A 13,881-nucleotide genomic window follows, 5' to 3' on the forward strand; every position below is an offset into this window, starting at 1 on the left:
TGGAACTTAAGGGGTTAATCCTCTGTATTGTATAAAAATGCTGCTTTATCCTGTATGCACAGATCCTTCACTTCTTGCACTGTCTATGTGCAGTTTATCACTGACCATGGTATACAGATCAGCCAAAAAGGTATATAGTGACAGTATTTTAATATAAAAGAAGATTTATAAGCTGTGGGCACTGTGGGGGGGGGGGGGGTAGATGAACTATTTTCATATTACTGGGTTTAGTGACACTTTAATGAGTTTGACACATTTTTATTTTTAAGCGAGTCCTTTCAAAATCCCCTTGCTCTTTGCTATATAACATATGACTATATCGTCATTCGTGTTTCTGTAGGCACTGGGCCCTTGTATAGAATGGTTATTTATCTAGCAATGAATGGGGAAATAGAAAATGAATAAGGCCTCTAAGGTGGGTAATCAAAATAGGGATTGGTACGGACTTGTACCATCATCCAGGAATAATTGAATAGAAAAATAGGTAGCCTAGTCCCCAACTAGGCTGCCTCGAGAACATGGGGGCAATTGGACTATCACGGTACAGTAAAAGCAATACATTTTTGAATAATATAACAGAGATATAAAAATTACAAAGGATTTTATTGATGCCAAAAAACAAATCATCATTTACAGATAAAAACGTGGTAGCGGTACAAATATATCACCAGTGAAAGGATTGACCCCCGAAGGGGAGAATCACAGTTGGACAATAGATCACAGATGTCTTTTTCCTCGACTAGTTTCGCGGACAATGGCCGCTTCATCGGGAGGGTGTCTATGATAGGATCAAAAAGATAATGTAATGGTCGAAAGGCAAAAAAGTAAGAGCTTGTGCTGCAGCATCATGATTAATAAAAGTATTGATGGGGATAAGAAGGGGGAAGGAGCAGGGCTGCTTACCCAAGTCCCAGCGGCCACCAGTCGCAGAGCGCTGCCACCAAAAGATGGTCTCCCGCAGCGACTCGGGGGAGCCACAAATAATGACGACCGGAATCTGGATAAATGAAGTAATATGCTGGCGACTTACTAAGCCATAATTGTGGGCCAGTGAAAAATGAATGAGAAGGTGAAAATAAATGTGAGGTTGACATAAAAATGAAAGTGATGGAATTATGGTGAAGTGGGCAGAATGTGCAATAAAGCAATGTGAAAAAAACGTGAAAAAAGAAAAATCAAATGGTGAGTGAGAGACACAGGTGAAAATAAAAAATAAATAAATAAATAAGAATGAAGTGAACCATTGAGTGTAATAATTGTGGGGTACATGGAGGTAGGGAAGTGAAAATATAGTGCATGGTGTGAGTGAGTGTGAGACAGAAAGGGAGAGAGGAAGAAGGTACAAGGGAAAAGAGAAACAAGACCAAGTGAAAGAGAAGTAAAGAGAGGAAACGAAACGAGAGAGAGGGGAGACAAAAAGACACCAAGAACGAGGCGAAAGGAGAGGAGAGAGGGGGGAGAAAGAAAAGGGGAGGGAGAGAGGGGGAAAAGGAAAAAAGGCAGAAAGGAAAAAGTGATAAACAGAAGAAGAGGAGAGTGAAAAACGATGCAATTGAGGTGGATAGGGAAGCAGCATATACCTGGTAATGATGTAAAAAATATATGGGGGTCCCGGGAGAGGCAATCCTACTAGGGGGGTGATGCCATTGTATGGCCAAAGTCTAGAGCACTAATAAATCGTAGGCAAAGGATGGAGGCATGGTAGGGCTATCCACCCATACCAGAGTCACTTATAAGGAAAAGAACGAAAAGGTATCATAGTTAAACAAGCCAGTGTCGGTGCCTAAGGGTAAGGGGCAACATGGCTTTAATGAGGTTGTGTGATTAAAATGACTTACTGAGGGCTGACTGAGACAAAAAGATCCCGGGTGACCGATTCCAGAGCGTCAGTGTACAGGCTGTAGCCTGTTATTTATAGCTCTCAACCATGCGATGTTGACGTCGCAGGGTCAGAGCTCCCGCACAGCGCACGTGCGAGGTAGTCACGCATGCGCATGCGCACTGGCCCTATGGCCTAGGGGACGAGGTCCCTGCCAAGGCCAGTACAAGAGGATGGGTGGCCCCAGGAACAGGACGACCCCTCCACCAGGGAGCTCACCGAGCCGCCGCAGAAGGACACAGGTGGAACGTCCCGCGCTAGCGCCTATCATGGGGCAGGAGGAGGGGAGGGAGGGAGGGGAGGGGGGAAGGGGGGGTGGGGGGGAAGCAGCAAGGCTCGATTATGCATATGAAGAAAGGGGGTAGTTAACAAATAAAGAATCAATGAAAATTAATTAAACGGAAGTAAAATTAAAATGTAGCACAAAAAATAAATATAATTAATGAATGGTGAATAGGAAGAATATCCTATGAAGCCAATGCAGCCTAAGACACGACAGAGGCCCAAGGTATCAAGGGGCTGAGGACTGGAACACATGATGGGGTGCATCATGATAAAGATTAGGCAGGTAGCCTGTAATAAGGTAGAAGAATTAGTCTGGCCCAACCAATGGACATCTAAGGTACATGGTTGCATGAAGGCTAATGGTTACAACTTGTAGAGTAGTAGACTGAGAGTAGTTATAGTAATATAAGAGGCCACCCCGCACAGAACATATGGTCAATGGGGTTTTTTTGCTGGCGGGTGGTATAAAATGGGAGCGATAAGGTGGGGGGGGGGGCAGGGACAGCCGTTTTTTTTGTGGCTCCCCCGAGTCGCTGCGGGAGACCATCCTTTGGTAGCAGCGCTCTGCGCCTGGTGGCCGCTGGGACTTGGGTAAGCAGCCCTGCTCCTTCCCCCTTTTTATCCTCATCAACACTTTTATTAATCATGATGCTGCATCACAAGCCCTTACTTTTTTGCCTTTCGACCATTACATTATCTTTTTGATCCTATCATAGACACCCTCCCGATGAAGCGGCCATTGTCCGCGAAACTAGTCGAGGAAAAAGACATCTGTGATCTATTGTCCTACTGTGATTCTCCCCTTTGGGGGTCAATCCTTTCACTGGTGATATATTTGTACCGCTACCATGTTTTTATCTGTAAATGATGATTTGTTTTTTGGCATCAATAAAATCCTTTGTAATTTTTATATCTCTGTTATATTATTCAAAAATGTATTGCTTTTACTGTACCGTGATAGTCCAATTGCCCTCATGTTCTCGTGGCAGCCTAGTTGGGGACTAGGCTACCTAGCAATGAATGGGGTAAGAAAGTCTGTCTAAAATTAAACAAGCTTATGTTCGTGATATAGTTATTCATGGAATCACAGGCAGCACCCCCCAGCACCCCTAATTCAATAATCAAGACAATAAGACAGAAATTTGACATAAACAATGGCCGCGGCACTTTATTGGTTTGAATCAATTCATACAAACATCAAATAATCGTAACATAACAAAATGCTCAGTCAAAGGACTGGAGCAAAACCTCATTTATACATAAACAAAGTCCCCCCTTGATCCAAAAGTGACAAAACCACAAAAAGTGCCTGGGATGGGTGGGTGTGGGGGCTTAATCCAGTGTCCAGCCAACAGCAAGAATCCTCGGATGCTGCAGGGGTCCACAGGTGTTCCACAAGGTTCTATGAAGTCACAAGTTTGAAATTAGCCACTAACAAGTTACCTGCACAGGTAAGCCCCAACAATTTAAAGGACCAGTACCACTTTAATTAAATACCAAACATAAAAAAAAGAAATGACAGGAAACGCCTGCTGCCGCAATCCCATGTACGCGGGTACCAATTGTGCCACCTTTACCCATTCTTTGTTTTTGTTTTTTTTTTATCATTGGACTGTTTGAAATTTTCTTGGCAAAAGTAAACAAAAAAAAAAACACACAACCAATCAATGAACTGTAATGGATTGCTGGTTAAGTGAATAAACCTGTTTTTTTTTTCTCTCTACACGTAAGTATAGTATATTTGTACAACTCAATGTGAAAAAGCAGAACTTCTGGATGGATAATCCTACCCCCCTGCCCCAAGAGAATATTTAATGCACATAACCCAAGACTTACAGCAAGCGAGTAAACTTACTGAAAACTTCCACATCCCTTACTCTGCTATCTAATCCCTAGACAATGTACTAATGTACGGATGTACGTTGAAAACATAATTGTACTTATTGGAGATATGGTTAATGCACATGACAGCTCTGTTCTGTATTAACTATTCAGAACACTTGATTGTGCAAAAGAAAAAAAAGAACACTGTGTAAAAAGCTAAAGCCAGTAAAATACAAACACAGGAGATTTTTACAAGATGACGCTTGCAGTGTGGCTTGGATTCTTATGAATGCGGATATATTTCACTCAATGTTAATAGGATTATCAGGAATGCAAATATTTAAATGTAGCAGAGCACATTTTACACTTCATTTTTCTGGTCATTTAAATCATGCAAAGTCATGACATTCTTTTACATATACAAATGTAAATATTTTTTCTTTTTTGATTGGCTTTATAACTATGCACTTCAGTACTTCGTAGAAAAGCTTTAATAACTACAATGCCCAGTAACACATAGCATTCTGTGCAGAGTATTGTGCAGCCCATCATTTGGAATAGCACTCTGACACACAAATACAATAAGTGCCAATAAACTTGTGGTTACCACAACCCACATGTGCGTGGTATTAAGAAAAAAGGTGTAGACCCGGCTTTCCTTCTTTTGCCATACTTAGGCAGTCTATTTTATTTAAATGTGCTGCATGAATGCAATACAGGTTACTGTGCATGCAGTAATGCACCACAACAGACTGGCATAGTGACAAGGCCTTAAAAGAAACCTGTCATAATGGAGCTATGTAGGCTGCCTTGCTGACCTACTTTAGAAAATGCTTGTTCTTTGTCTCTGGCTTCAATACCTTCTGCACCACTGACCCAGAACAAGTAGCAAATCAGAAATTTAATTATTACATATTTTGATTAAGAAAATATGAAAGTGAAAGATTTTGGTTTCCTTTAATCACATTTTCTTACGATACAGTAAAAAAATACTTAAAGTGGTTCACAAGGCAAAATGCTTTTTTTTTTTTTACCTGTTCCTTTTTACCTTAATGCATTCTCTGCATTAAGTTAAAACACATACTATTGTCTGTAAACCCCCCCCCCCCTTCAATCCCTGAACACTTGCCAGTCATCTCTCTCGATCCAGCGATATCTCCACCGGCAGCCTCACTCTCTTACTGTATTCACAGGCTTTACTGAGAGCAGTGGGGGCCATTGGCTCCTACTGCTGTCAGTCCAATTGGGTGGGAGTGGCCGAGCAGCACTGTGTGCCTCTATGGAGGCAAACAGACCAGCTTGGGTGCATCCTGAACACACAGCTTACTATGTGAGCACACGCAAGAAAGGAGTTACCGAGAGAGCTGGCAGGGGTCCCCAGAAGAGAAAGTTCAGGGCAGCTCTGTGCAATAACAGGTAAGGTAAGTATATATTTTTTATTTTAATTTAAAAAAGTAAAAGGTTTACAATGACTTTAAAGCTTACATTTTTTAAATTTAGTTATTGATACATTTTCATTGAAATCTGGATTCAATAGCAAAAATACAAAGGGAATTCTGGCTTGTAACTAGCTGTTTCAAGAACACTTTGTAATACATATTTTGTCAAGCCAATGAAGCTGTAAGGATATATATATTTTTTTTTTTTTTTTGGTATTATCTGAAGCTATCCAACCGAATTCCCCAGCATAACATTTTCTAAAGCTATAAAGTCCTTAAAAACATAAAAAGAAAACAAGGTGCATTATCAAATAAAAGCCTTTTTTTTCAAATAAAACATGTTCCACTCCCATTCAGTAAGCTAGCCATCAGCTTGTACACAACATTAATCCATGCTGGTTGCCAGGCAAATCTTCCACACTATTCCAGCTGAGAGACCAGGGAAGGGTGACAAACATTCTTATGCCCTGTACACACGGTCGGACTTTCCGACGGAATATGTGCGATCGGAGATTGTTGTCGGAAATTCCGACCGTGTGTGGTCTCCATTGGACTTTTTCCATCTGAATTTCCGTCACACAAAGTTTGAGAGCAAGCTATAAAATTTTCCAACAACAAAATCCGTTTGCGTAAATTCCGACCATGTGTGGACAATTCCGACGCACAAAGTGCCATGCATGCTCAGAATAAGTTAAGAGACGAAAGCTATTGGCTACTGCCCCGTTTATAGTCCCGACGTACGTGTTTTACGTCACCGCGTTCAGAACGATCAGATTTTCCGACAACTTTGTGCAACCATGTGAATGCACGACAAGTTTGAGCCAACATCCGTCGGAAAAAAATCCATGGATTTTGTTGTCTGAATGTCCGATCAATGTCCGATCATGTGTAGTCCTGGCCTAGCAACAGCTTGAGCCCAGGAGCCTGTGTACGCCCATGGGTCTACTGAATGTGAGGGGTACATGCTGAATAAAGTTTGTGTTGATGAAGCACCAGGTCAGCGCACTCCGTTTTTAAATATTTAAGCTCTATTCAGAATATTCCCAGTGCCACTGTCTGAGAGCTGCTAGAAGTAGAGGTGCTTTGTGAGCATTGTGGAATTGTGTCTCTGGGAATATTAGGACAAGCTGACAAGTGCGGAACTGATGAGTTTTATTGTTTTTTTATGTCCAAAGCTATAAAGTTACCCACAAACTAGCAGTTCTGATTTATTGCAAAGGTGTGACAGATAATATTATGACCAGCAAGTTATCTCAAATTCTACAGAATGAAGTCAAGGCTGTACTTTAATTGATCCACCAACCAGCAGGTAAGGTGAACACATTCTATTAAAGAAATTGAAGCATGAAAGGCTCCATTCTCTGTTGAAAATGTTCACTGTTATCCAGGGAGGAATTTTTATTCACTGAAGGATACTTTTAGTAAAAAGTACATTAGGCTACCCTTCTTAGCCCCTAAACCAAATTACCCTAGAAATCCTGCATATTTATGACAACATTCCAGCACAACATGTCCCACTCTGAATGCTGGCCTACCTTTGTATGTCAACTCAGAGTTGGTCTTAATTACCACCAGCTTGCTAATCTACAAACTGGCAGTAACTCTTAAAAAATATGTTGCAGGTAGATTCTTAAAATGCCGCTACCAAGAATTACCTGTATCTTGCACAGGTGTCAGTAAAATGACCAAAACTGTTGCAAGGCTTTCTTGAATTTGGCACAGCCCTTTTGAAGGGGGCAATACCATTAAAAAATGTACGCACAAGTGTAACACCCTCTAGAGTGCTAGAAGAAGAGTGCATGTTTTTTTTTTTTTTTGTGAGAGTATGTACATTTCCAGGCTTAGCTGGATGTTTGATTTGGGTTGGGAGTAGGGATGAGCCGAACACCCTCCGGTTCGGTTCGCAGCAGAACATGAGAACCGTCAAAAAATTAGTTCGAACACTCGAACACCGTTAAAGTCTATGGGACACGAACATGAATAATCAAAAGTGCTAATTTTAAAGGCTTATATGTATTGTCATAAAAAGTGTTTGGGGACCCGGGTCCTGCCCCAGGGGACATGTATCACTGCAAAAAAAGTTTTAAAAAGTTTTAAAAACGGCCGTTTTTTTGGGAGCAGTGATTTTAATAATGCTTAAAGTGAAACAATAAAAGTGAAATATTCCTTTAAATTTTGTACCTGGGGGGTGTCTATAGTATGCCTGTAAAGTGGCGCATGTTTCCCGTGTTTAGAACAGTCCGAGAGCAAAATGACTTTTCTAAAAGGAAAAAAAAGTCATTTAAAAGTACTAGCGGCTATAATGAATTGTCGGTCCCAGCAATACACATAAAAGTTATTGAAAAAAAACGGCATGGGATTCCCCCACAGTCCATTACCAAGTCCATCAACATGGGGACAAGTTGGGGGGGCCGCTACCCCAAAGCACCCTCCCCATGTAAGGGCATGTGGCCTTGTTCTGGTTCAGGAAGGGGGGCTGCTCTCTCGCCCCCCCTCTTTTCCTGCAGCCTGCCGGGTTGCGTCCTCGGATAAGGGTCTGTTATGGATTTTTGGGGGAACCCCCACGCCATTTTTTAAATGAATCTTGGCGCGGGGTTCCCCTTAAAATCCATACCAGACCATTTTGAGGTGAGCCCCCACGCCATTTTTTAAAAATTTTGGCGCGGGGTTCCCCTTAATATCCATACCAGACCCAAAGGGCCAATGGATTTTTGGGGGGACCCCCACGCCATTTTTTTAAAAAATCTTGGCGCGGGGTTCCCCATAAAATCCATAACAGACCATTTTGAGGGGAGCCCCCACGCCATTTTTTTTTTAATTTTGGCGCGGGGTTCCCCTTAATATCCATACCAGACCCGAAGGGCCTGGTATGTAACCATACCAGACCAAAAAGGCCTGGTATGGAATTTGGGGGGACCCCCACACAATTTTTTTTTTTTTATTTTGGTTCGGGGTTCCCCTTAATATTCATACCAGACCCAAAGGGCCTGGTAATGGACTCTGGGGGAATCCCATGCCGTTTTTCCTTTTATGGGTATTGCCGGGACCGACAATTCATTATAACCACGAGTACTTTTAAATGACTTTTTTTTCCTTTAGAAATGTAATTTTGCTCTCGGACTGTTCTAAACACGGGAAGCATGCGCCACTTTACAGGCATACTATAGACACTCCCCAGGTACGAAATTTAAAGGAATATTTCACTTTTATTATTTCACTTTAAGCATTATTAAAACCCCAGTCGGGGGGGTGACCTTGGGCCTGGGGCTCGGGTGTGGACAGGACCCTTCTCATGACACACGGAAGTGTCCTGGACAGGTGGCACAGGAACAAGAGAGGACAGCGGGAGAGCACTGCCAGGCAAAGTCTCCAGGAGAAGAACAACAGGTCGCATCCAAGAGGGCTGGTGAGTGACACACAGTCGGGAGAGGACTTGGGAGGCACGCCTGAGAGGACTAGGAGAGTGCAATCTGAGATGGGTGCAGAGCCAGTGGGATGGACTGTGGTGTTATGGGCAGTGGAGAGAGAAGCAGCTGCAGCCAGGAGGGCTGGCAGGGCCTGAAGATGTGGTACTGGGCAAAGAAGCCACGTAGACAGATTGCACTGGGACTACCTACATTTTTGCTACACCAAAGGGGCCCGCATTCCTGCCGGCAAAGGGCATTCACCCTAGGCCTGGCTGAGCCAGTGTCAGGCCTACAAATCAGTGCTAGCTGGTCAGGGAAGTACAAGCAAGTGATGTTCTGGAGGTGTTGAGGAGAGATAGTCTGCAAGCAAGTGATGTTCTGGAGTTTAAGATTGGAGTTGTATATACCGGAGGTGTATATAGTCAGTCCCATTTATATTGTTCTGCAAATCAGTTTGGGCATCTCATGAATATCCCATTCCCATCCAAGTTTTTTCCGCTAAATAAAAAAAAAACAAAGTTCAAGGACTGTTTTTCTGCCTGAGGGTGAATGAGAACGGTGTGCCTGGCTGAACTACAACACTCAGCAGCCCTCAATGTGTGTTAACATAACGCATCTGTCCACATATATGTGAACTGGGCCCTAAAAATTGAGTAGCGTTTATTAATAAGTGAACAAATGAAACGAAAGATCCACTCTATAGCAACACATCAGATGTTTAATTTCTCTGATTAAGCTAGGCAATACAAGTACAGCCACGTTTTATTTTTGCTTCAGTTTTCATAAATCAGCCATAGCATAAGTATATGGACGTGTTTGTTAAAATTTAGGTAAGAAATATGAAATTGATATATTATATTGTCAGAATCATAGAGCAGAATCTATAACCACATTGCTAATGCAAACATCTATCACTTACATAATCAGTAATTGTATCTAGCTTTTGTAGAAATTTATGATATTATGACTCACATGGTAAAGACGTCAAGTGTGTCCCCAGCAGTTCTTGCCATTTCAAAATAGGTCTGCAGAATGTTGACAGTGCCTGAGAGAGCCTCGTGACCACAGCCACAGAACAGTGCAACCCCGGCATACAGCAGGATAGTAGCGATCAATGATGCATACGGAATACCCCCAAGGCATTTTATGCAGCATTCGAAGCAACCTTCAAACAAAACAAATAGAAAGATACAAGGTGAAATGGCATTTATGAAAGGAGGAAACAAATTGCTTTAGCAGTCTAAGATCTAGCCTTGGTGTACAGAATTGATTTATATGTTAATATAAAGAGTGATTCTATGCAACTAGTAAATACATTCGATCAGCTACTAATGCTATCCAGAAAACATTGCAGCTGTGCTCAGTCCAGCAGATTTACTCATTATCTCAAATTACCTTAATCTGAGTTCTGTGCTACCTAATCCAGCCAGAATTACTCATTACTTCTTACTACTCAGAATTTTTGACGTCAGGCTTTTCGTATGTGGGAGGCAGCAAAAAGCCTGTAAAGGGTGTGCTTGGGAATACTACTTCTATTGCAAACAGGGGTCCTACGTGCAAAGAAATAAATGTTGATCCTGCCAGAAATCTAGTGAACCTGTAAATAAATTTGCACTGTCAATTTCACAGCTGTGAACTACAGAACATTCCACCCATATTGTAATATGTAATATAGATGATGAGTGGATGGGGGAGGGGGTATTTGTAGCCTCACATGACACTGCTGCTCTTCCATTGCTCCTCCATGGATATAGTATAGTGGATTATAGATAAAAAGATTCTAGACATGGGACTTTGGAGGCACAATGGTATTAGACTACAGAAAGTAAATTTGATAAAGGAATTTTATTAGAAAATTATAAAAGACAATGGACACACATAGATTATTTAAAAACAATTCAAGCTGAATGTAAACCCTAATAGTAATACACCGTAAGGATCCTATCCTGCAGATTTGTATAGCATAAAGAGGATTATAAATGTATACATGAATCACTTAGTTCATATATAGGAGAAATACTTCCCCTAGGCATTGAACAGTAGATAGGTACACAATTGTGGCAAACAAAATGCAGCAGGTTTGGTAATCCGCGGTGAAATATTCTCTAGTTGCTCTACATGTTTCGCGTTACGCAGAACGCTTCCTCAGGAGCTAGAGATCCGATTGGGTAAGGTAAAAATGCATAAACCTATCAGTAGTGATTATATGCAAATGATCACAATCTGGTCATGGGTATAAAGTATCTAAATTGAGTTTGGAAACAGCATTCGGCCACAGCCTGGCACCTCTCAAAAAAATGTAGCATCAAGTATCCATAGGAGGGGAAGCATAGACTTCATCATTGTAGTGCCTTAGGTAGATGCTGGCCACAGCACCGGTCCCTGCCAGATCGGATGACGCACCCCTGTGCTTCCTCTCATCTACCTAAGGCACTACAATGATGAAGTCTATGCTTCCCCTCCTATGGATACTTGATGCTACATTTTTTTGAGAGGTGCCAGGCTGTGGCCGAATGCTGTTTCCAAACTCAATTTAGATACTTTATACCCATGACCAGATTGTGATCATTTGCATATAATCACTACTGATAGGTTTATGCATTTTTACCTTACCCAATCGGATCTCTAGCTCCTGAGGAAGCGTTCTGCGTAACGCGAAACATGTAGAGCAACTAGAGAATATTTCACCGCGGATTACCAAACCTGCTGCATTTTGTTTGCCACAATTGTGTACCTATCTACTGTTCAATGCCTAGGGGAAGTATTTCTCCTATATATGAACTAAGTGATTCATGTATACATTTATAATCCTCTTTATGCTATACAAATCTGCAGGATAGGATCCTTACGGTGTATTACTATTAGGGTTTACATTCAGCTTGAATTGTTTTTAAATAATCTATGTGTGTCCATTGTCTTTTATAATTTTCTAATAAAATTCCTTTATCAAATTTACTTTCTGTAGTCTAATACCATTGTGCCTCCAAAGTCCCATGTCTAGAATCTTTTTATCTATAATCCAACTTTTGGGGACGTTGGCACAAACCGTTACTGAGTACCTGCAGAGTCACCCTGCTTATTGAGGTACTTTGGCACTAGGTTTTCCATCTGATATAGTATAGTGAGTGAGCACCCTAAGACACTGTTACTGGCAGAATCACCAGGTGAAAATAAAGCAAGAATGCCTGACAAGGGGAAACTTACACTGACAATGGGCCACTACATCTAAGCTGCAATAGTTCACGTTTGTGTTCTTGGCTTTACAATACATCTTAAATACTAAGCAGGTAGACTGTGCTCCTTCTGTGCATTTAAGGCTGAATGTTACATATTGAAAGTACAGTATTTGTAATAAAAAAAGCAATAGGAACACTGGTTATAAAAATAATGAAATACATAAAATGCTATATACCAATATTAAATATTGACTATACATTCAAAATACAATATTAAATATACATTCAATACACACTGTACAGTATATACATACATACAATTAGTGCATGCATTTGAATATTATGAGGTTTAATGTTTATAATGTATATGATGATGTTTAAAAAGAAGTATAAACAACAAAGTCTTGTATTTTATTTTTGGGTCATTGGTCACAAAAGCAAAATTAAATTGCAATTTCTTTTCAAACACCAATGGTTATGTTGCTAGCATTGTGCACATGATTTGTGAAGGTAATAATTATTTCTGTCAACTGTGCAAAAACAACAGCCAACACTTGCACACCTAGGAAATGATTATATGTTTTTGGAATCTACATCTACAAGTCTCAGCCAAATGCAGCAGCAGCAATTCTATGATGATTAAAGTGATTTATAAAACCTGAAACAACCAGATGAAGGAGGTTGAAATGCTGTGACTTCCATACAATGTCTTCCATTTAATTTATAAATGTTGTTTTATACAGGTGTGTGCATATAGCTGTGCTTTGACCATGGGTGTTTGTGTGCTCCTGACACCAAGATCACTAGCCCAAAATGTCCAGACATGGAACTCAGATCTCAAGCATGCTGCTACTACATCCAAGCACATATATTGTTAGAATCTTCTAGTCTGATACTTTAGACCATGGGGTTGACAGAAGAAAATATAGAGATCTTTTACACTCGTTCGGATCACTCTCCAGAGGGCGCAACCACATTATTCTCAATGGGCAAGTTTGACTGGTGGTGCCGCCTGTCAAACAATGCAGCCTTTATTCTTGAAAATGAACCAACACACTGGCCAATAATGCAAGAACGCAAATCCTCTGATCCCAATACACAAATTTTACCTGGTCTTTCCCAGCACCAAAAATATGTCTAAAAACAATTCATTACATTTTTATTATAAAACATAAAACTGTATCTCAAAACGTACACTGTAGGTTTAGATCATAGAGAAACAAAACCCCATGTAAAACTCTCATAGGTTTAAGTGTAACAATCTTAATGTAGAAGCTGTCTGACACATTTCGAGTATCACTAAAAATACACCTAATAACTCATAGAGAACACCTTCAGATGAAGGTTAAAAACAACAAGTCTGGTACTGTGGTGATGCGATCCCAGGGTAAAAGCAGAAGAACATCACCAGCACACCGTGGATCTCCAATGTGGGTCCAAAGCTTTATTTAGCGATCACATCGTTACAGCAATGCGCCACACGTCTGATGAAGGGGTCCGGCAAGACTCCGAAATGTTGCTCTTTGCTGTAACAATGTGATCACTGAATAAAGCTTTGGACCTACATTGGAGATCCACGGTGTGCTGGGGATGTTCTTCTACCTTGACTATCTTCAGTTCCAGCCAATGGTTACAACAGCACCTGCTTACATACAGGAATGGGTGCGTTGGGATTGTGCATTGGTACCCCAACGGGTCCCAAACGGTAAAAAAGGGACAACTGTACATGCAGGGATGCAGAGGGCAGCTAAGAGATCTTAACCACAGCCCAAAATGGGTCCATCCAAGAGCATGGCCGTCCAAAACGATCCAACACCAGGGAAGAGTCACAGCTCTGGTTTTTTCTTAGCCCCCCTGCAAAGTCCCACAAG

General features: G+C 41.2%; 1 protein-coding gene across 2 annotated transcripts in view; it reads right to left on the bottom strand.

The window, feature by feature from the left end:
* The window catches only part of GPM6A (glycoprotein M6A), a 350,691-nt gene that overhangs the window by 70,764 nt on the left and 266,046 nt on the right, over positions 1-13,881 (bottom strand). For both annotated transcript variants that reach the window (XM_073606557.1, XM_073606549.1), the window contains exon 2: positions 9,807-9,999. In XM_073606557.1, the coding sequence (XP_073462658.1) occupies positions 9,807-9,999 (193 nt within the window). The remainder of the gene's footprint in view (positions 1-9,806; positions 10,000-13,881) is intronic.

The sequence above is a fragment of the Aquarana catesbeiana genome, linkage group LG01 (assembly GCF_042186555.1).
Source record: "Aquarana catesbeiana isolate 2022-GZ linkage group LG01, ASM4218655v1, whole genome shotgun sequence".
NCBI classification, from domain to species: Eukaryota; Metazoa; Chordata; class Amphibia; order Anura; family Ranidae; genus Aquarana; species Aquarana catesbeiana.